This window comes from Channa argus, chromosome 12 (assembly GCF_033026475.1).
Source record: "Channa argus isolate prfri chromosome 12, Channa argus male v1.0, whole genome shotgun sequence".
Lineage (NCBI taxonomy): Eukaryota > Metazoa > Chordata > Actinopteri > Anabantiformes > Channidae > Channa > Channa argus.
In genome coordinates this window covers 7,984,882-8,010,640 of record NC_090208.1, presented here as the reverse complement: position 1 = coordinate 8,010,640, position 25,759 = coordinate 7,984,882, and the positions used below count along the sequence as shown (strand labels likewise).

General features: G+C 37.1%; 3 protein-coding genes and 2 long non-coding RNA genes across 6 annotated transcripts; 4 read left to right on the top strand and 1 right to left on the bottom strand.

The window, feature by feature from the left end:
• The first annotated feature begins 324 nt into the window (after positions 1 to 324).
• On the top strand, positions 325 to 3,610 carry LOC137137594 (uncharacterized). The gene is made up of 6 exons (XM_067524056.1): positions 325 to 471; positions 766 to 857; positions 1,033 to 1,205; positions 1,893 to 2,010; positions 2,619 to 2,732; positions 2,896 to 3,610. Exons 2-6 carry the CDS (start codon positions 800 to 802, stop codon positions 3,285 to 3,287), a joined length of 855 nt encoding a protein of 284 aa, XP_067380157.1. The 5' UTR covers positions 325 to 471; positions 766 to 799; the 3' UTR covers positions 3,288 to 3,610.
• Positions 3,611 to 3,862: 252 nt separating this feature from the next.
• Positions 3,863 to 12,576, top strand: LOC137137592 (butyrophilin-like protein 2). 2 transcript variants are annotated; one of them, XM_067524054.1, is made up of 8 exons: positions 3,863 to 4,128; positions 4,512 to 4,622; positions 5,182 to 5,523; positions 5,653 to 5,940; positions 10,397 to 10,738; positions 11,201 to 11,482; positions 11,575 to 11,696; positions 11,841 to 12,576. In XM_067524054.1, the coding sequence occupies exons 2-7, from the start codon at positions 4,520 to 4,522 to the stop codon at positions 11,679 to 11,681; spliced, it is 1,464 nt and encodes a 487-aa protein (XP_067380155.1). In that variant the 5' UTR covers positions 3,863 to 4,128; positions 4,512 to 4,519; the 3' UTR covers positions 11,682 to 11,696; positions 11,841 to 12,576. The 2 variants fall into 2 exon arrangements, with proteins under 2 accessions (XP_067380155.1, XP_067380154.1); XM_067524053.1 differs by lacking the exons at positions 10,397 to 10,738; positions 11,201 to 11,482; positions 11,575 to 11,696; positions 11,841 to 12,576 and adding exons at positions 6,038 to 6,157; positions 6,302 to 8,233 and having other exon boundaries at positions 3,874 to 4,128.
• A 142-nt stretch (positions 12,577 to 12,718) lies between these two features.
• On the bottom strand, positions 12,719 to 17,608 carry LOC137137597 (low affinity immunoglobulin gamma Fc region receptor III-A-like). Its single transcript, XM_067524060.1, has 6 exons — positions 17,182 to 17,608; positions 17,021 to 17,083; positions 16,575 to 16,835; positions 15,997 to 16,242; positions 15,675 to 15,797; positions 12,719 to 15,465 (listed from the first exon to the last, which is right to left on the bottom strand). The coding sequence occupies exons 1-6, from the start codon at positions 17,210 to 17,212 to the stop codon at positions 15,386 to 15,388; spliced, it is 804 nt and encodes a 267-aa protein (XP_067380161.1). The 5' UTR covers positions 17,213 to 17,608; the 3' UTR covers positions 12,719 to 15,385.
• A 203-nt stretch (positions 17,609 to 17,811) lies between these two features.
• Positions 17,812 to 19,114, top strand: LOC137137599 (uncharacterized). Its single transcript, XR_010915759.1, has 3 exons — positions 17,812 to 18,069; positions 18,276 to 18,393; positions 18,531 to 19,114. It is a non-coding gene; the product is annotated as an uncharacterized lncRNA (long non-coding RNA).
• An 837-nt stretch (positions 19,115 to 19,951) lies between these two features.
• Positions 19,952 to 24,502, top strand: LOC137137645 (uncharacterized). Its single transcript, XR_010915761.1, has 6 exons — positions 19,952 to 20,060; positions 20,614 to 20,711; positions 21,109 to 21,266; positions 21,912 to 22,011; positions 22,751 to 22,825; positions 22,939 to 24,502. It is a non-coding gene; the product is annotated as an uncharacterized lncRNA (long non-coding RNA).
• The last annotated feature ends 1,257 nt before the right edge of the window (positions 24,503 to 25,759 follow it).

Sequence of the window (25,759 nt, the reverse complement as noted above, 5' to 3'; positions counted from 1 at the left end):
TGGTGTGTTGCCTCATTTCATCATTTTATTGCTACTAAGCGATATGTCGGTTTCAGAGTGGAGGAAATAAAGTTGCAGTCTTTGCTTTCGCTCTCTCCTCAACCTTTAGATTTCTGCAGAAACCTTATATTTGAGAAACACGGATCAGAACTGGACTAGATACATGAATTTACATTCATGATATCATCTGCATAAAGTTAAAAGTGATAAAGTACTTGCATTTTGTACTTAAAGCAACTTTTAGAGCAGGCATTTCAGTAAATCATCTGTAGAAGGTCCGCAGATTAAAGTTAAAGATAAAGTTTTACTGCAGTGTAATACAGTTTATGTCACGTCCCAGATCTGGCTGCAACAGAGAGGCAGAGAAATCAGATGAAGCCTGCATGTTGACAAGGGGACCAAAGTCTGTTATTTGATTTGAATACTGTGCAACAGTTTGTGTGAGGGGAGGCGATTTTAAAGTGAAAGCAGGTATGTAGCTTTTGGGGAATTAAATTTGTGTCCAGATTTTTAGTTGCACTGCACATTTTTATCGTAGTATCCTGCTCTGTGACTTAGTGAAATTTCTAATTGATATCTAATTGTACAAATACAAGGGGGGGGGGGGGGGCAAAAAGGATTTCAGACACAAGCAAAGTGTCCGTGATGACAAAGTGCACCTGAACTGCAAGTCAACATACAGGCTAGAGTGTTGCATGAATAGTTATCTGTAAGAAACATGTACAGTATGTAAAAGTCTAATAGTTTTGTGTTTTTTCCTGTCAGCTTGTTTGTTACAAACAGCTTCACACTCACTGTCATGCATTACCGCTTCATATCTGGTTTAGTTACTATCTGCGCTTTGTCCACGTGGAAAGGTGAGTCACAGTACTGATGTGGTTTAGTGATCGAAATGTGCTGGTTATAATATCTACAATCTTTTTGACCATGTGAAGAAATCTGGTTATTTTGCTTTTTGTTTATTTTGTGGAATAATGATACACCGGTTTTAAAATCTATTAACCTGCTGACGTGCGTTTGGGTCCCGTTCAGTTTTACATGACGCTCCAAAAGATGAGAAAATGGATCAAATGATAATAAATCCATCATTCCAAAAACAATCACAGAAAAAAGTGACAGTAGGGCGAAATGTTGTAACTACAGTGATGGAACCGAAGAAGCATCAGATGAAACAGACAGATGACCTCAGACCACAGCCTTCAAAGGTAAGAGAGCGAGGATGAGAAGACAATTCCTAATCTCAGGTCTTTCATAAACCTTTTATGTGCCTCCATGTAAGTCCTGCTGTTCACATCTCCGCCCATGTTGTGTTTACAATGCTGCATATTGGGAGACACTATATACAGTATCAAGTTCAACCCACCGAAGTGTCTACTGGTCTTGATTGTATGGCAGGTGTTAGTGTCGAGCCCTGTCCTGAGCTCACTAGGATCTTGCTGCACATGGTCCATTCCCTGGACAAAAGGGATTTAGGTGAATAGCCTAATTGTACCACAGAAATTTGCACACAGCAGCTACAACTTTCACATGAGTAAAAGTCACAACTCAGTTTGGAGACAAACATGGAACCTGCTGCGTGACGGCCACAGGCTACATTCACATTCGCTTACATTCACAGCTGCAATGTTCAGGACAGTGTCATATGGCAAGGAGCCAGGGTTGAGCTCTGATGGAGTGAAGTGAATGTGCAAAGTGGGCTACAGCCCATTTTCACCGTTTATGAAAGTCACAATATCATTACACTACTGTACAGTATGTGTATGTTCAGCACAGAAGATGTACTGTAGCTTTTTTATAACCCATTCTCATACATTGTTTAGTAAATTAAATTTGACACTTGAGGAGAACTTGGTCTATGTAGGAATGAAAGCAGGTGTATTTCATTTTTCCAGGACTCCATAAAGCGGAATCTGCAGGATCAACAGATCTTACAACCAGAATTTACCAACTTAAGTGGATCACTTCCCCTCGACACCATTTTCTTTCTTCTTCTTATACACAGCTGTGGAGGTACTTACTTGCTTTTTAACATTATATTCATGTAGACGATGGCAACATCGTCACCACTACTGTGTACACATTTTCTAGTGAAACTTTGTGTGTGTCTGGAGGATTTGAATGTTTAGCCACTAGGGGGCAGTCAAGGCTTAATCATCCCTGCCTAGAAAGGAAATGTCTTCTTTGTGAACTTTCCCAAACATGGCAACAGATCACAGTAACTGCGATTAGAGCACGGTCGACAAATACAAAGACTTCGGTGTCCAATCGAAGAATGGTTACGCAATGCTATTTATGTGAACACAATAAGCAAGTATGCCCAAGGCCTCATGGTCCCTGAACTGCATAGATTTGGTTTTACTACAGTGGTTAATGTTTGTAGTGTAACAAATGATTTCAATCACTTAAGTGAAATATATTTGCCATGTGTTACATTTTGCATAATTCTAAATCTGGTCCCAGCCACTGTATGGTTCTCGTTGATCATGTAGTTTTGTTTACAATGTGTTTGCAGTACAAACTACAATGTGCTACAATGTATTTCAATGTTCTACAGAGCAGATTGTCATCTACGTCGACCTTTAGTGAAGTGTAAATTTTATGCTGTTTTATCTTTTCAGCTGATTTGGTTGCAACCATTGCCACCGTGTGTCACTCCTTGTGCTCAGTGGCTGGTCTCATCGAATTGACTTTGAGTGCAACTCTAGCTGTTTTTGCAGCATATAAATGGAAACGTAAGTTACAGTTCTGATGATGTGCATTTCAAGTCTTTTACAGTAAGAAATTATAATTACAAGTAGTCCAGTATGAGAATGAATATAGGAAGTTAATCCCAGTACAGTAGACTTTGTTTCAACGTGTTTGTCTCTATCATTAAATATTAACATGGTTGAAAAGGTGAGAGAGCAAGACTGTTGGAGAAAAATGCAGAGCTTCAGGAGGAGTCACTGCAGAAAGAGAGAGAGCAGGAAGATGTGGTGACCACACTGATGGAGGTGAAGGCGGAATTGCAGAACCAGAGCGGTCTACTCAAAGTGCTACTGGAGGAGGTGGAGAGGGGACGGGAGGAGAACAAGCAGACCCTTCAGTCAGTGGAGAAGGAGATAATGGAGAGAGAGATAATGTTTGAAAAACCAGAGGAATTATTGAGACGTAAAGAAAAACTGTTAAATGAACATTGGAGACTGGACCAGAGAAAGAAGAATCACGAGAAACAGCTGCTGGACAACGAGAGACTGCTGGAGCCAATAGAGATTCAGATACCAAAATTACACAGAAACAGAAAGTAGGAATTCAGATTTAACTTATGGTGGTCAGAGGAAACAAAAATGGTGGAAAAATAGTGTGTGTTGTTTAAACTCATACTGTAAAAGTCCATCAGATCCACTTAATTCCATACCATGAAGTTTTTGTGTCTAACCCTTGTGCCCGAATCCCTCCTGTGGTGTCAAATGGTGACTCTCCGTCCAATACTAACGGACAGATGTAAGAAAGCAGTGAAATTTGATGCCTTGGGAAGTGTTATCTAACGCTGTGAGATGACAATGTGTTGGTCTTTGTGATATTGTGCCTCATACAGAGGCGAAACTTTTTCTACAATAAAGTATCTTTTTACGACTACGATGGTTTACAACTTTTCTCTTTTCTCCACTATCTGCCTGTTTAGCTTAGAAAGTCTTGCTAATTGTTTTTTTTTTATTGAACATGATGAGTAAAGCCTGCATAAAGCCTTAGGTTTGAATGGGCAGTAAATATTTTAGTCACACTTCTGCAGTGTGATATCAAATCGATATGGAAAAGTGCAAAGGTCTATAAGGAAGAAGAAGATGATCATCATATTATATCTGGATGTGGTTATAAATTAGCCAGTCAGTCACTGTTAAACCCTCTTCCATTCAGTCCCATTTCAGGTTATTTGCACTGAATGTAATGTTCATTTCTACAATATTCTAGAGTCAAAACTAAATATAATTTGGACAAAAAACGAGCTATGACCAATTTAATGCAAACCTACAACAGCTGCGAGAGAAGAGTGAAAACCCCTGATTTTGCACAAACGTACAAAGTCCAGTCCTTATTTGAGGAACCTGCAGCTGAGTGTCATGTGAGCTAAGGCACCGCGCACAGCAGGTATGTGGCATTTTCAATTCAGAATTATATTTGATAAATGGCTGCTAAAATACATGTAGTATTACAATCAGTTATTATATATGGACAGTGAAAGCAGGTTTGTCTTCTGAACTGACTGACTGCGAACTACTGAAATGAAATTTGTGTGAATCTGAACTTACATAACCAGGTTGTAGATCGATGCAGATACTGAAGTTTTCTACATTTGTACACAGACTATGCTGATAATTCTTCATCTTTTTAACAAAGTGTATGAATCATAAATGTTACAGTTCTGTGAACATGTTTGTACAATCATTACATATTACTCAATATACTGTTTGATTTGCTGAGCTCTTGGACTAACTGAAACATCACGTGTGTGAATCTGAATTTGCATGTAGCACTTAAGATGGTTCACGTGAAGGATCGACTGGTTGTTAGATCTCTGTTCAGATGCCTCAGTGGTTTGGTTTTTCAACATGTTGTCCTGCTCCTAACACACTTCAATGGAGGTAACACACACTCACGCACATATACGTGACACACCAATGTAATGTAGGACAAAGTTTGAGGGGCTGTGCCTGACGGGGTCTTACAGGGACACATTTCTTAAGGGGTTAGAGCAGTTTGGGTTATTTCATGCAAAACATTTTTCTCCATGCTTTTCTAATTGGTTTGAGGACCTCACCCTGGAGTTGTCTTCCCTAACCCTAACACAGTTTTGTGTGTGTATGAAGTTGTTCCCATGGCGTAAATTGTAAATTCAGACTTCATAAAGAGTAAATCCTGAAGATTTCAAACCAGGTTTTCAGGAGCTTTAACTAAAAGCATCAGGCAACACTAGCTTAAGATGAATTAGCCTTTTCTGTGCTCCTCTTTCATCAAATGTAAAACATCACAACCCGATGAGGTTTAGAAACAGGAACAGCTTCTTAGGTCACTTCTCTTAATGTAACTAAACAGGTATTTTCAAGATCACTCCCCTGCACAGTAAATACATTGTTCTCTCTGAACACCGCAGTGACTGTTTGCTCATTAAATTATTTAAAATCAACTTTTTTTTTGTTCCAGCTCAGTTGCAGAAGACTGGTCCACCTGAGCCAATCAAGGTCATGGTGGGTGATGACACTGTTTTACCATGTCACCTGGAGCCTCCTATGGATGCTGTTCAAATGACAATAGAGTGGGGGAGACCTGACCTGAACCCCAGATTTGCCTATGTGTGGCACAATGGTCAGGAGCTCCTGGGTGACCAGAACATCGCCTACAAGGGCAGAACAGCACTGTCTGTCAGCAAGCTGAAGCAAGGAGACGTTTCACTGAGACTCTCCAAAGTGAAAGTCTCTGATAACGGATCCTACAGATGCTACATACCCAGACAGAGTAAAGAATACTTTGTTGAGCTTGTTGTTGGTAAGTAAAGGGACTACACCATACTACAGGTACAACCTTTTCACTTTGTGCCGTTGTTTTTTTTGGCTTTGTTTGTCAGGTACAAACGAGAACTAAACGGCTGAATTTTCTCTTCTTTTTCATCATCAGGTGCTGTTTCCGCAGCTGGAATCAGTTTAGCAGGACTTGACAAATCCAGCAGTGGGGTGGTTTTACAGTGTGAGTCTAAAGGCTGGTATCCAGAGCCTGAGGTGTTGTGGTTGGACGGTGAGGGAAACGTCCTCTCTGCTGGACCTACAGAGACAGTCAGAGGTCCTGATGACCTCTATACTGTCAGCAGCAGAGTCACTGTGGACAAGAGACACGGACACAGATTCACCTGTAGAGTCCAACAGAACATCATCAACCAGACCAGAGAGACACACATAGATGTTCCAGGTAGAAAGGATTTTTTTCAATTTGGAAATTTGAAGTTTTATTTATGAAAAATAAAATATTTTTTGCTAATCACTGTGTTTTTGCTCTTTCATTTCAGCTGATTTCTTCATGACCTCATCCAACTGTTCTGCCTCTGTAACCATCAGTGTGCTGTTTGGACTCATGTTAATTTTCGCAGTTGTTTTTTTTGTTTGGAAATTGAGACAAAACAAAACAGGTGAGTCAAAAAGATAATGTCTGAAGAACTTAAACGGCTGTGATGTTCATTATTTGCTGTCATCTGAAAGATGTAATGTTTCTTCTTTTATTACTACAGTCTTTGTAAGCTCAGTTTGAACTTCAATATTGTTTATTTTCTCAGGTTCTATGTCAGAGACCAGTGCTCAAAACACAGATAAAGAAAATGAAAGCAGAGATCAGCTCATGACAAAAAGCAAGAACCTGGGATATTTGGACAAGAAAAAGGCAAAACTTGATGAAGACTTTCAGAGGAAAAAAGAAGAACAGAAACACATGGAGCAGACTCTTCGTACTCTGACAGAACTTAGAGAGGAACTGGAGAAGCAGAATGAGAAACTCAAAGCAGAGAAGGAGAAATTAGGGACACTGGCAGAGGAGTATGAGAAGAAGATGAACTCTGTGGATGAGGAAGTAAATAAAAAGGAGGGAGATAAGATGGATAACAAAGTACAGGGATACTTGAAACTAAAACAAGTGTTTACAGAGATCAAGTGGAAGCTGGAAGAGAGAAAGAAAGAACCACAGACACTGCAGCTGATCACAGAAAAACTGATGAAGGGGACATTTGATGAGATTAAAAGAATAACAGAGAGGAAGGAGGAAGTAGAGAAACACATGGAGCAAATTAAAGAACAGCTAGAGGAGACAGAGAAACAGAGAGAGGAGATTCAGGCGAAACATAAGTCAGTGAGAGAAGAGAAGAAATCAGACTTTAATAATCTCATCATTTAGCATCAAATTTAAATACATTTTTAGATAAATTATTAACAGGAATAAACAGGAAACAAAGCATGTTTTTTTGCAAATTAGTCAAACTCCTTTTCAATCCAAAACAGGAAAAAAACACAAATGTTATGTGAGATGTTTTTATACTTCTTATTTATCTAAAGGGAATCAGCAAAATTGTGTGAGCAGTTTAGCTAATGACAAGTTTCATATTTCGTTATCATTTTTGCATGACTACTGATTATCTTTGATTTTTAAAAAACTGTATTATGAAGTTTAATGAGTTCATTGTTGTAACTGAATGTTGAGATGACTGTGAACACGTGAGAAAAAGATAGAGAAACGATCAATTACAATGAGCAGTGCAGAACTCTGAATGTTTCCCAACCTTTTCCCAACCTGGCCTGCCCCTCCACAGGTGAGACAAGAGGAATTTTTATCAACAAGGGGAAAGTACATTTTCACAGCTCATACAGTTTAAGATGTAAATATTATAATCAAACACTCTAAAGCAATAAACCTTTTTAAATCAGCATTGAGGATAACTTATACTCAAAGACTCACAATTAAGGAAGTGAGTGCTGACAGTCTCTTATGACATTGTGATCCAATCTTACCTGTGAATAACCTGAGAATAGATGTCTCCAAGCTACAGTGCACTGTTTGATTGTACTAACTGCAAACGAAGCACTGAAATTACATTGTGGTATCGTTATTATTTTCTTCCCATTGTGCTTCTTCCCTCTCTATTTAAAAGCGGATTACAGTTACATATGTATTTATTCATATATGTGATACAGCTGTCACTCTGTGAAATGTCCAAACTAAGTTACTGAGACGCACCTTGTTTTAGTCTGTAGCAGTTTCTTGTGGGTTTAAACCGAGAAATAACAGAGTCTATTAACACCAACAACACATTTTGATATACACTTGATAGCCACTTTATTAGGTACTGGGTTGGACCCCTTATGCCATGAGAACTACCTTCATTCTCAGATTTTGATCCATTTTGGCAAGATAACATCACACAGTCACTGCAGATTTGTTAGCTGCACATCTATTATGTGAATGTCCCTTTTAATCATCCCAAACATGCTGTATTGGATTAAGGTCTCATGACTGTGGAGACATGGCTTGTTATCCTGCTGGAAGTAGACTTTAAGGTTTGCGTTGCTGTGACCTTTCTATCAGCTAGAACCAGCCTCCTCTCTTCTGTGGTTTCATGTCCTTATGTCCAAATGCATTGAGTTGCTGACATGTGATTAGTTATTTTGCATTACCAAGCAGTTGACCAGGTGTACCTAATAAAGTGAACGCTAAGAGTCTATCTTTTAGCATATTGATGTAAATGTGGTGTATTAAGACTTTTGTTAGCCTGTGTTGGGTAGAGCTTCAACTCAGCCAGTCAGTGCTGTGTACCAGACCACAGATGATGATTGGACCACTACGGTCAGACCACCACCTTTTCTTCAGTGTTTACAATCGATACATCATCTGAGGTATGTGTGTATATGCTTATGATAAAATGAGATGCTGCTAAAATGTCAAAACAAAAACATAACATACAGTACTAATGTATCATATATCATGATTATATGGAATGTGTGGCAGCAATATGCTGCTGTAGCAGCACCTCTGAGCTTCCTACACAGAAGAACTCCCATAATATTGGCTCTTTAAATAGACAACTGGATCATTTAGAAATATTTAGTGGGAATTTTCAAGATTAATCCTTTTCACAGTAAGTACATTGTTCTCTCTGAACACCACTTGAAAATGCATTTTTTTTGCTTGTCATTGTGACACGATCACCAACATGTTTCAGGTCCCAGTAGCTTCATTACAAACAACTTTTCTCATAATCAGAATCCAGTGGTTTTGTATTTGTGTCTCTAAAACATTATTCCCTGATCTGGAACCCTGAAAGCTTATAACAGTGACTGTGTTTGTTCATAAAATAATGTAAAATAATACCACCCCCGGTTTTTTCCACCTCAGCCAATCACGGTAATGATCGGTGCTGATGCTGTTTTACTAGCTGGAGCCTCCCATGGATGCTGTTCTAATGACAACAGAGTGGACAATGGAGCTGTTTTACAGTGTGAGTGTAAAGGCTGGTATCCACAGCCTGAGGTGTTGTGGTTGGACGCTGAGGGAAACCTACTCAAGTATTTCTAAATCCTTTTACAGGATGTCCCGAGATAAGTTAAAGACACCAACTGGGCAGCACTTTGGTTAGTGATTAGTGCTGCTCCCTCACAGCTAGAAGGTTGTGGGTTGGCAGCCCTGGCTGACTGTGGCCTTTCTGTGTGGAGTTTGTATGTTCTTTCCGTGAGTGTGTGGGTTTCCTCAAATACTCCAGTTTCCTCCCACGGTCCAAAGACATCCATGTTAGCTTGATTGGTGAATCCAATTTGCCTGTGAATTGTTGTTTGTCTGTGTATGTCTCTCTGTGTTGCCCCTGATATAAACTGAAGACCTGTCCAGGACTGTCCCTGCCTCTGAACCAATGACAGCTGGGATTGGCTTCGTATGTAAAACATTAACAACCATTGGCACAACATGAGTGTCTGACTTTGAAACCAGTCAAAAGTAAGTAAACAGTCCAAAGTATGGAAACAGTCTAAAGTTTAATCGGGACATCACCATAAAGAAGTACTACAAGGTAAAGTGGATCTTAACTTTCTACCGTCTTATGACAATTAAGTAGATTTATTCTTCTACCTGATACTTTTCTAAAAATCTGTTCTGTTGTTACATTTATTGTTGCTCTCATGCAGCATCTTTCAAGTCGAACGGTAAATCACAAAGTATGGGAAGAAGAAAAACAGAGAAGAAAGCTTTGGTCATTGATGCTGTTGGTTATAAGTCTGAAATAATTGAATTAGGATTTATTATGAAAGATTTATGGAGCATATTAAGGTGTCATCAGATTCATAAAAATACACTATGGCAGTATTATTTCACTTAACTGCAAAAGGTTTACAGTTCCCTCTTTTAGTTCATCTGAGTGCTTCACTGAAGGGATTAAAGTTAAGAAACCAATTGAATTTCAGGTGTGGTCTAAACTGGTCTAAACTGAACCCAGTTTTTATCCTGCAGTGATTTGATGAAAGAGGTATCACCCGTACGAACCCTGAATTCTTCATCCTATTTTTCTTCTTTCCTACAGAAGAAAATGTGTCACTGCAACAGGTTTGCATCCTGGCTTATCGTCCTCCTCAGGCTCTCGCTATCGACAGGTACACTGGCACACTATACTAACTCACATGCAGAAATGTTTAACGGCAAATCTTTTTGCTTAATGTGAATTTACATTTAGTCATTTAGTCGTTTTAATGTTGGCTCAACAAGCTAAAGCATTTTGCTGACAACTGTACATTCAAATGAGAGTTGTCTGAGACATTTTCCCTCATGGACATGTTGTTGTTTGAGTGAGCAGACTGATGCTTCGATGCTGTAGCAACCACGTTGTTTCCTCTCCTGACAGGACAGTCACAGCTGATTTGTTCACCCCGATCGGTTGTAGCCCTGGCTGGAGATAATGTCATTCTACCTTGTCGCCTTGAACCTCCTATCAGTGCCAGCTCCAGGGTGGTGGAGTGGACCAGACCAGGTCTGGACCCAGAGTACATCCATGTTCACCAAGATGGAAAACGGATTTATCAGAGTCAAAACCCTTTGTATAATTACCGCACGGCTCTGTTTGTGGATCAGCTGAAAAACGGAAACGTCTCCATTAAACTCTTCAGTGTGAAAGTCTCTGATGCAGGGAGATACAAATGCTTCATTCCTTCATTGTGGAAGGAAGCTTTCTTGCAGCTCACTGTAGGTAAGAACGCATGTGATTGGAGTTTTTGATGAATCTTGATAATTGCTAGCACATGGAGTAGGAAAACTACTTACAAATAATATTTTAAAATTAGTTTTTGTCTATTTGTAGTCTAAAGTGTGCAGCTCTGTGTATTTGTCCAAAATAATTCCCAGCAGTAAATGTTGACTAATACTATACATTAACTCAGTTGCCATGGAGACAGTCAAACATGCTCCTAATAGCTCAAAAGTTTAGCTAGATTATTCAAATGAAAATATATTATTTAGAACTATGGTGGGACAATTCTGGTTTGAACTTGAATAATCAAACTGCTTCTCTGAATCATTGATTCGCATTCTGTAAATATCCTGATCATATGAATTTTAAAGCACAGTGTTACGATGATACATTCAGGCATTATTAACATTGCTATATTTAAAAAATTCATACAAATAAATTTCTTCTCACTCCCATCATCAGGTGCTGTATCTTCACCTGTCATAGCAGAGATTAATGTGACCTCCAGTGGGGTGTTGTTACAGTGTGAGTCTGAAGGCTGGTATCCAGAGCCTGAGGTGTTGTGGTTGGACAGTGAGGGAAACGTCCTCTCTGCTGGACCTACAGAGACAGTCAGAGGTCCTGATGACCTCTATACTGTTAGCAGCAGAGTCACTGTGGACAAGAGACACGGAAACAGATTCACCTGTAGAGTCCAACAGAACATCATCAACCAGAGCAGAGAGACACAAATACATGTTCCAGGTAGGAAGGAATTGTTTTATTGTGAAACTGTCTGAATATATTTTTTTTTTTTTGCTTAATTATACCTTTTTGTTTGTGTTCTATTATTTCAGCTGATTTCTTCATGACCTCATCCAGCTGTTCTGCCTCTGTAACCATCAGTGTGCTGTTTGGACTCATGTTAATTCTCACAGTTGTTTTTTTTTTGTTTGGAAATTGAGACAAAACAAAACAGGTGAGTCAAAAAGAAAATGTCTTAAGAACCTAAATGGCTGTGATGTTCATTATTTGCTGTCATGTGAAAGATGTAATGTTTCTTCTTTCAATACTAAAGTCTTTGTAAGCTCAGTTTAAACTTCAATATTGTGTCTTGTCTCAGTTCAGGAAAATAAAAGCAGAGATCAGCTCAAAAGGAAGAACCTGGGATAATTGGACAAGAAAAAGGCAAAACTTGATGAAGACTTTCAGAGGAAAAAAGAAGAACAGAAAGACATGGAGCAGACTCTTCGTACTCTGACAGAACTTAGAGAGGAACTGGAGAAGCAGAATGAGAAACTCAAAGCAGAGAAGGAGGAATCAGAGACACTGGCAGAGGAGTATGAGAAGAAGATGAACTCTGTGGATGAGGAAGTAAATAAAAAGAACCATAGACACTGCAGCTGATCACAGAAAAACTGATGAAAGGGACATTTGATGAGATTAAAAGAATAACGGTGATGAAGGAGGAAGTAGAGAAACACATGGAGCAAATTAAACAACAGCTAGAGGAGACAGAGAAACAGAGAGAGGAGATTCAGGGGAAACATAAGTCAGTGAGAGAAGAGAAAAACACAGACTTTATTAATCTTGTCATTTAACATTAACTGCATTCATTTACACAAACATAATGTACATTTATGAGAAAATAGTCATATGGAGAGGATTTTACCAACATTAACTTTGTGATAAGTGTTATATAATGTTTTCTATCATGTTTTATATTTATCCTCATTTAGAATTTGCATAAATCCTCTTTTAGTGTAAAAAAATGTTCAAAGTAACAACACATGACTTTTTTATTTTGTATGTGTGATTGTATGTATCCAACAGACAGTGGGCAGCTGTAAAAACACCATCATTTATTTTTATGGTTAATTCTAGTATAATATATAAGTCGTAATCTGATTGGATAATGATATAATAGTTTACTTTTATAAATATATTGCTTAGTACAAGGTAGAAATATTCTCATCATTATTACATAGGTGGTTTATTTAAAAACAAGTCTACAATGTTCTTAACAGACACTTTACAGCTTCTTCATTTGACTATCTGGTTATGAAAACATAAAGTGGGAAACAGTCCAAATGTCACAGCTCTGCTCCTGGGTTTTATTTAGTTTCCCTCTGACTTCTATTCTCTAGTCACTAGACCTCAGCCTGCTTCTCTCATCAGTCACCTGTGATGTCCTCCCCTTTCCCACGTCCACCTATGGTAAGTAACTCACCTGGTCTGCATCAGCTCACCGAGCCCTCAGTCAGCATTTAAAACACTCCCCTCCTTAGAGGCCAGCCCCTGCCAGCCAGCTCATTATATCTCGAAATGTAATTTAAAATTAAATTTAATTATATCTAACTTGTGAAGTTAACAAAACCTAACCACTGTAAGTGTGTACACACTCTTAGCCTCCTTATCACGGAATTAAACTGTAAACAGCATCTTCAGACATAATAGTTACTATTATATCATCATATGAACAAGCAAAGTAGAAAACAGTGGTTTATTATTTATACCACTTATTCCTAAAATACACACTGAGGTGAAGCCCTTAAATCAACCACATTGATCCTTTTTAAAATCCTTTCAACTTTATGTATTTATACATAAAGGAGCAGCTTATTAAGGACACCTGGTAAAATCAATGCAGTTTGTATTTTTCACATAAACAAACATTACATATCATTTTTTTTATATTTACCTTGTCACTGTGTATGAAAGTTAACATTAAGGGTGTTGATAAAATTATCCTAAATAAATGCAAAGAATGAAGAAGTGTTCCAGTTGGTTCCTCCAGATAGTTGCTGAGACTATGCACAGCAATTAATGCAAAGGTGCAGAAAACAACAAATCAAAGCAGCCCACAGAAAAAAAGAAAACATTCTGCACATGTTCCAGTAAATCAAATAGTACTGATGACATCAGATAATCTTAGTCCTCTGTTTATTAAACTTATGCATAAGAAATAAAAGTGACTCAGGTATAATGTATATTATTACGTGACTCAAGTTTTGAGGGACATGTAACAGAACTTACAGTTTGTTTTTTAATTTTAGATAAACTTTACTGCATAATGTAGATTCAATAATTGTAAACAGACCATCTCCACCATCGTGAACCAAGTCAGCTGTCGATTTTCACTGACCTGCAAACAGGCAGAGCAAACATTGATCAAGAAAAAAACATGCACATGCACTACAAAGCATACTAGTAGTAATAAAAGTACTTTATCAGAGACAAGGGTACTAGTACATCCTTTACTGTGCTAGTTTGTTGCTGTTTAAACTGTGAAAATATGACAGTAAACCACTTCAAGGCTCCTCCAATGAAGGTTCTTTAGAAATAATTAATAAACTTTTTATTGGCATTTAATGAGCCTAACCTGTATTTAATCGGGGCAGTAGAGCTACAGACAGGAAATATTGGGATAGAAGGATGATATGATACACTAGAAAGTTCCCAGGCTGACATAGTTTACTTAGCCTTTGGTGTTTTATGTTACTTTGTATTTCTTAAAAACTCGACGTGCATCTTAATATACTGCCACAGGTGCTGTGTGCAGCCACACGACCTACAAAAGCCCCCTTGTTTTCTCACACTCATGTGGTTTATAACCGATAGGATCAAAATATCACCAGCACTAACACTCCGAGTCTTTAACAGACGCAGTTAAAGCTGTTCACCACAAGATGGTTTCGTGTTTGTGGCAATAGAATTGTCGATTCTAACATAAGCGTGTGTGCTGGTTAAATTTTAACACCCAGTGCTTTATGTGCACCAAAAGATTTCCTGACCTTATTATAAAGGTTCCTGAGAAGATGTAAGGTGTTGCAACAATAATAAGACCTGATTTATTGTGAATTTAAATTAAACAAAATGTGGAAATAGAACAACTACCTTTTTCATTCCTTTGCTTTCTCATGGAAGAACATGTGGCCTTGTTGTACACACACACACACACACACACACACACATTAAAACAGGCATATTTCTGTCATTTTTTCAAACTCTAAACAGGAGTCTTATACCCTGTAGACTAGGTAATGCAAGATGGATTTTATTTTTAGTGACACTAGCAGCACACAGTTTAGTGAAAAAGTTTGCATCCCCTCACACCTGAATGGCATGTAACATAATAACGCTGAGCCATCTTTCAATGGATCACAAAATTAAAGTTAAATAATGTCAATTATATTGGTGAAAAAGATGACTTTTGTATTAGCTGAATGTACATTTAGAAATGTTTTTTACTACAATATATTATATTAAATTACTGCAATAAAATTGCTTGTTTTATACTTTAAATACGTGTTCCAGCATATTCACCTACAGTATAAGCAGGGATAACATACCATACATCTTCTTCTGTGGCAGAAACAAAGAAAAACAGAAGATCTCAATATGTAATTTTCCCAGTTGAGCTTTTTTATTTGCAGTTGTTTAACGTGCTGAATAAAAACCCTAATTCTCTTTGTGTGCTCAGGATCATCTTTCTGTTATGACAGTAGATTGAAATAATGAAAGGAAACAAGATGTCAATTTTGCTGTATGCCCCATAATATTGTGAGCTATTAGTGCTAATTCAATTACAGCTGGCCATCGAAAATGTAGGCGCATTATCAGTCTACATCACTTTTAATGACTTTCCAGAACCAAAACCAAACCAGTTCACTGAGGTTTCTTACCAGTTGGATCCTCACATTCTTTAAGTCCTGCTGTGGATTTGGCTGACGAAAAGCAGATAAGTGCTGCACCACAAAAAAAAAAAGAAAGCAGAGCAATCAATAAGAAAGGCGACAAGAAGGAAAATGGAAGGAAGGGATGTTTAAAAAAGAAGGAATTTATATTAAAATGATGTATTTGTTACCAACCAGCATCTTTGCTTAAAATAAAAACATTTTTAACAGATGCACTTCACATCCTTAATTCCTCATTTCTAACGTTTTGGGATTTATACCTTTGGCTTTCAGAGAGAGAAAAAGTCCCATCACCAACAGGAACAAAGCCACCAGGAAAACACGGACAACCCACTGGACTGTGGGGAAGTTAGCGGAGTGACTGAGTGGAGCCTCTGAAAGGACTAAAGAAAAAACATCATGATGAAGTGCTGGGGTCTGATTCCTATCCATCCAAAAAACATTCTTCCAATAACCTTCCAGTCACCTACATGCCCGTAGAAACTATGTCCCACATAAACATTCTTTATGCACCACAGAACATTGTAGATGACTATTTTATTAAATTAAGACAAAAAGACTCAAAATGCTGATGTGTCTTACCTTTGACGCCCAGCCGACTCTCTGATGATTCTCCGGCTCCAGAGATGTTACATTTGTAAAGACCTTTATCTGACACGGAAATGTTGCTAATGGTCAACTCTCCTCTATAGCCCGTTTTAACGTGGACACCATCCTTATAGAACTCGGCGATGCTGCTTGAAGCATTTTTCCTCTTTCTGCAACGCAGAGTCACAGAACTCCCTTCAACCACAGGATGACCAGGACTCTCTAGAATCACAGAACCACCTAAACAATAGAAAGAACCTGTTCATTGCAATGCAGAGTTACCAGTGGTCTATTATTTATTTATTTATTTATTTTTATTTTTTTGTCTTATTGACCTCATTAGATGCATCCGATGCTCAAACATACCAGGAAGTATCAAAGATAATAGCCACACAATAGGGAGGCAGGGTAAAAATTTAAAAAAAAGTTTCACATTTACTTACTTTGACTGAACCTTCGGTTTTAATAAGAAATTGATTCAAACATGTAACTGGAGTCCAACCAGTTAAACAAAAGTCACTAAAATATGCTCCAAGTTATTCTTTGATTTATTTATTCTTTAATAAACCTACCAGTCACAGTGATGTTGACGGCCTCACTTCTTTCTCCCTTTTCATTTTCACACCAGTATTTTCCACTGTGCCAGAAAAAGGCAGGTTTAATGGTGAAGGCTGATGTTAAAGTGTTCCAGTGAGAATAAGTTGTTGGAATTGTTCCCGTTAACGTCCTCATCACTTTCCATTCAGTGTCATCAGTCTCGTAACAATATATGGAGACAGAGTCATATTCAAAAAACTGGAGCTTGTCTGGAACAACGCGAGGAAAAGTGACATCTGAGACAGACAGAGAAACTAAATGATTAAAAAAAAAAATCGATCTAAAATGTTTTCGTTATCATGTGATTAAAAACTGAGTGGTCTGTTGTAAAAATCTAAACCACAACTATAATAATAATCTTCATTTAGCCATTTAATATTTCTCTCTTTGTTTTAACTTAAGAGCAAAGTAAATACACTACCTGCTTTTTGAGTAAAAGAAACGTGATCAGCTTGTGCACTGAGCAGCAGCAACACATTCATCACTGAAAATACAAGAAAACTATGTCAATCAAAGAGCGCAGACATTTCTGCAGACTAAAAACATGAATCATAAGAAAAGAGTGACAGACTCAGTACTCACAGGGCCTAATGCAGAAAACAGTAACCTCCATGCTGTCCTACTGATGAATATCTGAGCATCAGAGTGACGCTAACTGTGTAATATAGGTCCTTCACTTCCTGTTCAGCCTTTTTCATGTGACTTCATCAACTACAGGTTTGTATAGTAGATCTACATGCACGCGCCAGAGTTGCTATAGTGAAAATTTTTTTTCGAGCTACAGAAAAGTATTAGCTGTGGTTCTCAGACGTAATTGGTCACTATGGTAAAATTGACTTAAATGTAGTTGTGCATGAAGTACAAAATGTGGCAAAGTAAAAAGGAAGTAACTGTAAAAAGAACTGAAAATGTTTGTGTGTGTACAGCTTGTGTGTGTGTTCTGTTCTGTTGGTAAATACAGCGAATTTCATTATGAGTTTCAAGTGTCTTGAAATTTGTTTAACCCTTGTATTAGTGGTGCTCTTGAAGGATCAGTTTTGGAAGCAAAATGTAGTTACAGCTAAAGACTTGTTTGCAAGTTGTACATTGTACATTTACAACGTATTCAACTCAAACACTGCTATTAGTAAGCAGATGGGTTTAATTAATAACTGAGCTGAGTGTCGTTGGCTGATATTATCTGGTCTGCACACCTTTAAGTATTTGTGTGCTGGTACAAACAAAAAAGAAAGATATTTCTCCTTTATAACAGTTTGTTGACTATGCTTCCAAAATGTGATTACTGAATGAGATTTAACTGAAACACAGCACAGATTTGCATCATAATTCAGCAGATAGAAAACAAAGTGAACAGAGCTAATTGTGTTACAGACAACCAGGGTGAAAGTACAAATGACTTTATTTGAGGACTTTGGCTCCGCAACTTTCTATATGGAGCTGAGAGGTAAGACAGGCTGACACACACAACAGGTATGTGAGGTTTTACAAATTTAGCCTTTTTTGTTTTTTTTTTTTGTTTGTATGTTTTTATTCTAAAATTTTGATGATACAACACAGCGAAAACTGAAGGAAAGATTTTCAGTGTCACCTATTTGACTAACATGTGACTTAAGCTCTCAAGAAGGATTATTTCTCTAAAATTGTTGACGGAAATTATTTCTCCGCCTCACTTTTAGTTGCTGACTGCTCACCAGCTTTATATAGTCACTAATGGATGTGTTCAAATCAACTCTTCCTGTCCCCACTGCTGTGGTTGCTGCTGTTGGATTTGTAGCTCTCTGTATAAATGGAGAAGTAAGTAAAATCATATAAATTGAAAGAGTTATGATTATATATTATATGAATATTTCATGTTAATATTCCAAGTAGTTTGGTTGCATTTTAAATGTTTTTGAGTCTTTGTCATAATGTGTTTTTTTTTTCTCTATCAGAAGGGGTAAAGAAAGAAAAAGACAAGTTGGCTCTTCAACTGAAGAAACAGAAGACTGAACTGGAAACTCAAAGACAGGAGCTCAAAAGGCTGATTAACACCATCGGAGTAAAAATAGAAGATAACAGACAGAAGTTTCAGTTAATAGAAGGAGAAATAGCCAAGAATGACAATGCAGCAGAACAGCAAATCTTGTTGATAAGAAAAGAAGGTCTCTTAAAGTTCAATAACATACTGGAAGAGACAAAGAAAAATTATGACATGCAGCGACTGCACACAGAGGAAATGTTGGAGTATTTAGAGAGTTGTGCAGCTGATTTGCAACCTATGGTCTAACAATGTTTTATCGGGGTGACAAGACTCTTCCAAAGTTGAATCATGGATTCAGATGTCTAGTAAAAGTTGACTTCTTTTGTTACTATTGATCACCTATACATGACCACAGAGAAATTCATGAAACCAAAAACAGTGTTCTTTGCTTGGAACTGTGGGATCTTGTTGGCTGAACCCTGAGCAGGTACTTTTCATTGTATCATGGTTTCGTCCACATCCATTAAACTCATCAACAGACCAAAGCTGTGTTCTGAAGTAGATGTTTGAACATTCAAGCTCTGATTTCTGTTTTTCCAGACATGACAAAACTCACTTTGCACTGTCAACTTACCTTTGGGCTCAGCTCTTATATCAAGCCAGAATATCAACACCTGGTCATGAAACAGTGTTCTTTTAAGTCCAGAACAAAACAAAATATTGGATAAACAACATTACATCTTTTTTAAAAAAACCTTACCATACCTAGCAATATGCATAAATTAGGCATTAGAATTTCTTTCAAGACCTCTATTGAAATGGTTTAAATTACACTTTCATATGTCATATTATTGGGCACATAGAAAAAAAAAAACTGATCACATTCAAGCTAATAGGACAGACTGAAACCCTTGGATTTTACTACTACTAATAATAACAATTCGTTTTATTTATAAAGCACTTTACATTTGCTAACAAATCTCAAAGTGCTACAAATAGTAGCACTACTCATAGTGAGTAAGTGAGTAATATTGAAATCCAACAGTACAGAAGATCATGAAAAGCAAAATATAATCTCTTTAAAGGACTTGATACATCATGCACCATGTCATACAGTAGTCACTGTTGTGCTACTAGTTCCACTTAACCCCCCCAACCCCCACCCACTCAAATTTAAATCAAACTTTATATCAAATTGATGACTGAAGTCACTGCACACTCCTATTTGCTGAAGACATTTATAGCAAAATATAAAAATATTAAAAAAAAGACATATTTTTATAGAATCAAAATATATTAACATCATAATTTAGGTGAAACATAGACATGTAATCTTTAAACATGTACTTTAGGCGTATGCAAAAACTGTAATAGCAATCAACTCTCAGGCAAAAAACTGAACACACTTCATCTGATAAAGGACGCCGAGGTTAAAGTACAGATGTTTTTATTAGACATGTTTGAATGAGCAGCAGTTAACTTTCTTTCATGCACACAAAAGGTATGTGGAGATCAATTCTTATTTTCTAAATTGCTGTTTGTAACATTGTTTGGCAAAATCATTGTTGCCTATTTATGGAACAGAAGCAGCTCAGACCTGCTGCCTAAGATACAAAATGTACAACGAATGTAAACATGAGTTATTACGGCTCAGCTCTTGAGTAATTTTCAGATGAAGCTGGAACAGTTTTGACTTTACAAATCTTAGAACCCATTGTGACAATTTACCTGTGGCTAAAATCACTATAAATGACTACTAATCTCAGCAGGCTTTGGAAAAATGGAAGTGAAAGCTCTTCCCACTATTATTGAACAAATGTTGACTTATTACTAAACCTACTGTTTGTTCACTTATCTCATTGGCTCCTATTCAGATACATGGCTGAGTTGACATTTCTCGATTATGCAGTGTGACACGCAGAAGGCTGTTTATTTTTGAGGCTTGAAGTTCTGTGATTTAAAACTGTATAAATTAATGTAATCAATAATTTGTAATCAAAGTAATTTTTCAAAAGAAACGTATTATCATGTGACATTCTGTTTTATCATTACAGCTGATTCACACACGATCATTTCAGCATCATCTCTGTCATGGCAGCTGGTCATGTGCATTTTGTTGCATTTCTATTCTTGAGTTTTCCCATCTGGAAACGTAAGTCACTGCTCCTGATGATTATGGTTACAGGAAGCAAAATATCTCTGATTGCATTTCATTGATGTGGAGCAAGAGCAAGTCCCGAAATCCATCTTAAAACTAAATTCACCACAGTGAACAGAACATGAATTATCTTGCCACACACTACACCATCTTATTCCCACCTGTTATTAAGTTGTGGTCAGCAACATTTATTCACACACCTTAATAAGTTACAAGTTTTTTTTTTCCTGAATGTCACCCTGTAAATAACCTACTTTGGTCATACTTTATAGTTTTATATTAAATCTCGGCTGTTATTGCTATTTTTTGTTACCTTGTTATTGTTACTGTTATTCTTCCTAATAACTGTATGTATTTTCTTTCTCTTAACTTCACAACTACTTGAAAAAAGCCAATGAATTGGATTTCGATGAGATACATTCCACTTCAGTTAAACAGACAGAAGTGGAGGCAAGATTGGAAAACAAAGAACATCAGTCTACAAAGCAGCTAAAGAAAGAAGAGACAGAAAAATGGGAAACACACGAAAGCAAAAGAACCAATTTTACGGTATGATTTTTTTTTATTTTTAGTGTGTGTGCTAGAAATATGCTTTAAAATATAGCTTATATGCAGAAAACTTTGGTCAGGGTCATTTAACAGCCTAGCACGTGTCCTGTAACCATAATCATCACCTACACAAATCCAACTACACTATCACACAAAATGCTTTTATCAAACCAGACAAATCATAACAATATTAGAATAAAACACAAAATAATATAAAAGTTAATGCTCTGTTAGGTGGACATGTCCGTCTATTGTGTGCACTTCAACCAACTTTGGTGTCACACGGTTGTAAGCGGCACCAAGTCTTCATCCTGGACTCAAAGATCTTTTTCATTTTCACTTCTTCTGCCCTCATCTTTGTGGTCATTTGAATCTGGGAAAGAGCCAGTTTCTGCCATCTCGTCCTCTGCCTCCTCCATTCTCTCCCTCTTTCTCTCTGTGCACGAGGAAGCATGCTCCACCCGCCAGTGGGCTGTAAGAACGCTGCCCACTCCCCACAGAGCCAGGACTGTTCACAACATGTGTAATGAGCCTACTTTTAAGTATTTACTGCTTCAGTGCGTACTGTATAAAGTATACTGCAGAAAAAATCCATGTTTTTTTGCTACGATCATGAACATTCAGATCTTTATTTTATTTTTACAGAACTCAATCGGCTGCCTGACAGTGAGTTTTGCCATTGCTGCAAGTGGATCGCTTTCCCTTACCAATGTTTTTGTCCTTCTCCTAATACTCTTTTTTAGAGGTACATTATACACAAACACACAAGACTGGGATAGTTAGTTTCCAACAGCTACAGAAAACAAATATAAAAAGGAAATATATTCATATATTGGCCCCATTGATCCTAATTGTATATTCAGCACAGTGTGTTTTTTAGAGCATTTATGGAGGCAACAGCTGTTGAAGGTGTGTTTAGTTTTGAATATATTTTATATATTAGATTTAATGTGATTAATTTTTTAGATGCTGGTAGCTGTGTAAAAACAACACTGTCACACCGTTTTCTCTGCCTTTCAGACTAGCAAAATGCCACCATGTGAAGACATTACATATTAGCTCTGTCCAATTTTTCTGCTTTGGAAAACATAACTAAACTATGACGTCAGGATTATTGTAGATTTTTGTTGATCACACGTGCTTTTGGCTCAGTTATCATACAAAGACAACAATAGTCCTGAACTAAGCAATAGTAAACATTAATATTAGCTTTTACTACTGCAAATACTGAACTACAAACCCAGTAAAAGTACACACCCTGAGGCCGAACACAAAGTGTTATTCACACTCTGAACTGTACGATAGTTATTTTGTGATGCCTTTGTGATTGCTTTTGATATGATTCCATGATGCACAACTCCCAGCAACAGCAGCAAGTTTTGATTTTTAAAAATCATATTATTGAAGTGATGCTTTCTATCTTAAAGTATACCACTTACACTAACAAAGCATGTATTCACTACTTTGTGGCTTCTTCATTCTAGACGCCACTTCTGTTTTTTCTATGTTCAGTGCCTTGGATGTAGTTGCAGTTGTCATTACCATGTGGAAATTCAGATGTAAGTCACTGCTCTGTTTGTAATCATACTGACCCTTTATGCATTGTTTTTAATTGTCTTTTATTTGTGAATTGTCATATTTTATTTTATTTATTTCTTGTGATTTGTGAAAGGCACAAGAGATTTGGAGAACAGAATCAGACAACTTCAGGAAGTTTTACAGGAGGAAGGTGTGGAAGACATAGTCTCTAAATTGATGGAGCATAAAAAGGAACTGGATGACCACAAAGACCACCTGAAGTCGCTTGTTGCAGAAATGGAAACAAAGAGAGAGAGGAACAAGCAAAAACTTCAGTTACTGGAAAACAATATAACAGAAGGTGAACCAACATTAGAAGAGCTACAAGAGTTATTAAAACAGAAAGAAAGTGCATTACAAGCCCAATGGAAACTGGAACAAACCAAGAATATTAATGAAACCCAGCTACTGCACACAGACAGACTGCTGGAGCTTATAGAAATTCAAGTTAATACAGTTACATGTAGGTATAAGGAACTGAATGATTAAAATTTAGTCATTGAGACATAAGCAAAAGAAAAACGAATTCTAAAAATTACACAAAGTTTCAGATAACTACTTAAAGGTGTAGCGCTTCATAATAATGACAGGGTGGTGCAACAAGACACAAGACTTTTCCACAGGACAGGAGGGTTCAACTCCAGCACGAGATGATTATAAAACTACGTGGTGCACGTGGTTACTATATTAAGGAAGTACGTGTGTGTTGTCACTGTTACAAGTAACGAGCACACGTCAACAGCAACCTGGGCTTCGGTGTGTTTCTCAAAGACCTGGGGATCGATATTGTACAGCAGAGCCACTGATCAGAATTGAACATACTTGTTAAACAGCGAGTTTTAGGAAGTACAAATTATGTTGGAATAACTTGTTTGCGACTAACTGTATTTTTATGAATGTGTCAACATTTGTTTACTTATATGTGAACCGACATTTTTTATTTTTTGTACATTTTATGTTGCATGGGGAACTTTAAATATCTTGTCTTTATGTTGTAAGAATAATATCAAAATAAAGCTGTTTTTTTTAATCTAACCATGTGAACCCTTAATGACCTCCAAAGTACAAAAGTAGCAAACCTTTATGTGCTTCCTTAAAAAAGTGAGGTTTTTGAAAATAATTAATTTTATGCCCATGGTCTAGGGGAAACTAGACATAACACAATGTGGTCTCCCACTCTTCCCAGGTGTTCCAAAAACCAAACTGCAGCGATTTACAGTATTTATTCAGAGATGAGCAGTAACAAAGACCCTACCTCAGCTAACCAAACCAAACAGATACACAAAATAAAAGGCAGGATGCATAACCTAAACTCCTAACCCAAACAATACAATATTTTCATTTTGTATGTGGTCGTGCCAGAAAAAAAAAAATCTAACACAGGATTGTTTGTGCAAAACAATGTATTTTTATTGAATATTTAGTATCACATGATATCAGTCTTTTTAGAAATGCTATAAAACTGTTTGTGTTCAGATGATGGTGCCCTCTAGTGGCTGCAGGTGTAGCGTTAGTGTCTCATTTCTTACCAGATTTGTATCCAAATATAACGTGTAGGTTTGTAAATTTGTGTAATGTTGTGCTCTTTTGTTTCATTGCATGATAAGAATTCATTTAGCTCTACCTTCATTTGAGTCTTTTATATCAACTTGTATGTTGCCTTTCAACATAATTTTATTTAAACATACTTCATAAATACATGTTTAGCACATGTTAAAATGTTCCATTGTAACATTATAATATTGATTTTTTTAAACCATGCAAACTTACTTTCATTTGTGTGTGAATATAAATACAAATAATTAAATAAAAAGAACATTTGTCTGCAGCACTTCCTGTAAACAGCTTCTGCAGATGAAACAGAGTGGTTTAACTTTCATGAAGTGCTCCTTAAAAATAGACACTGATGTTGACACTGAGTGCTCAGATGCTGAACCATTAACCTGTTTTTAAACAATGACAACTATCCCTGCGATACTGATCGCAGATTACTTAGATCAGGTGTGTTCAGTCATTCAAAAGCTGATATTGCAGGGATACATGGAAAAACAAGGAGGGTGTGTCTTAACTAGGTCTAAGAATCAGTAGTGGAGCATTTTGTAAAAGTACTGATAGGAAATTGTGTCTTGTTCACATACAGATTCCTAAAGTCCTGCTACACAGAAGACTAAACACTTAAGATACACAAAACAGTAATAGTACGCTGTATTTATGTGATTCTTCTCAACACAACTGGATTTCTTTAACATTTACTCTTGTGGTTGTGGTTGTAAATGGATGTCAGAAAAACTTCTGAATGTTACTTATTCAATCACTTTTGATTTTGCCATGATTTCTTTCTTCATAAAAAAAATACCATTTGCCATTTTGCACAGTTCTCACTTCAACCAGCCTGGGCCAATACAATAGAGGATGGACAATCCGCAGAGGTGGAGACAAATACAGAGCTGGAGAAGGAGCAGAAACAACAGCCAACAGAGAGAAGGAAAACTGAGTAATGAGGTCAATGAGCCTTGATTAGGAAAAAGAAAGATGCCTACATGAAGTGAACATTGTGAATTAATGTGTCACATTGACCTTTAGTCAAACTGTCAGACACTGTGTGGGTTTAAAAACTGATTGTGGTCTGCCGTGTCATAACTGTCATAACTCTTCTGCCCTAAAGGGAGCATCAGAAAAGGCCTATGTGTATCATGTGACTGTGGTCAATAATAATATTTGCATCTGCAGAGATGTGAACAAACAGAGAAAGTATAACCACGAGGTTTTACTATTACACCATGAGAAACTTAAGTTCTAGAAAGAGACACTGAAGACGTGACTGAGCCAATGAACCCAGATAAATACTGCAGTGGATGATAAACCACGCAACCATTTTCACATGCTAAACAGCTTGAGCTGTTCAGTCAAAAGTC

What these genes read in the sequence shown, in the direction of transcription:
- LOC137137594 (XM_067524056.1), top strand. Translation starts at nt 800, where the DNA reads ATGCATTACCGCTTCATATCTGGTTTAGTTACTATCTGCGCTTTGTCC. An exon ending in CGCTTTGTCCACGTGGAAAG is followed by an intron (nt 858 to 1,032) that starts GTGAGTCACAGT and finishes GGTCCCGTTCAG; the next exon opens with TTTTACATGACGCTCCAAAA. An exon ending in TGCAGCATATAAATGGAAAC is followed by an intron (nt 2,733 to 2,895) that starts GTAAGTTACAGT and finishes ATGGTTGAAAAG; the next exon opens with GTGAGAGAGCAAGACTGTTG.
- LOC137137592 (XM_067524054.1), top strand. Translation starts at nt 4,520, where the DNA reads ATGGTTCACGTGAAGGATCGACTGGTTGTTAGATCTCTGTTCAGATGC. An exon ending in TTTCTTGCAGCTCACTGTAG is followed by an intron (nt 10,739 to 11,200) that starts GTAAGAACGCAT and finishes TCCCATCATCAG; the next exon opens with GTGCTGTATCTTCACCTGTC. An exon ending in GACACAAATACATGTTCCAG is followed by an intron (nt 11,483 to 11,574) that starts GTAGGAAGGAAT and finishes CTATTATTTCAG; the next exon opens with CTGATTTCTTCATGACCTCA.
- LOC137137597 (XM_067524060.1), bottom strand. Translation starts at nt 17,212, where the DNA reads ATGGAGGTTACTGTTTTCTGCATTAGGCCCT. An exon ending in TTCTTTTACTCAAAAAGCAG is followed by an intron (nt 16,836 to 17,020) that starts GTAGTGTATTTA and finishes TGTCTGTCTCAG; the next exon opens with ATGTCACTTTTCCTCGCGTT. An exon ending in TCTCTCTCTGAAAGCCAAAG is followed by an intron (nt 15,466 to 15,674) that starts GTATAAATCCCA and finishes TTTGTGGTGCAG; the next exon opens with CACTTATCTGCTTTTCGTCA.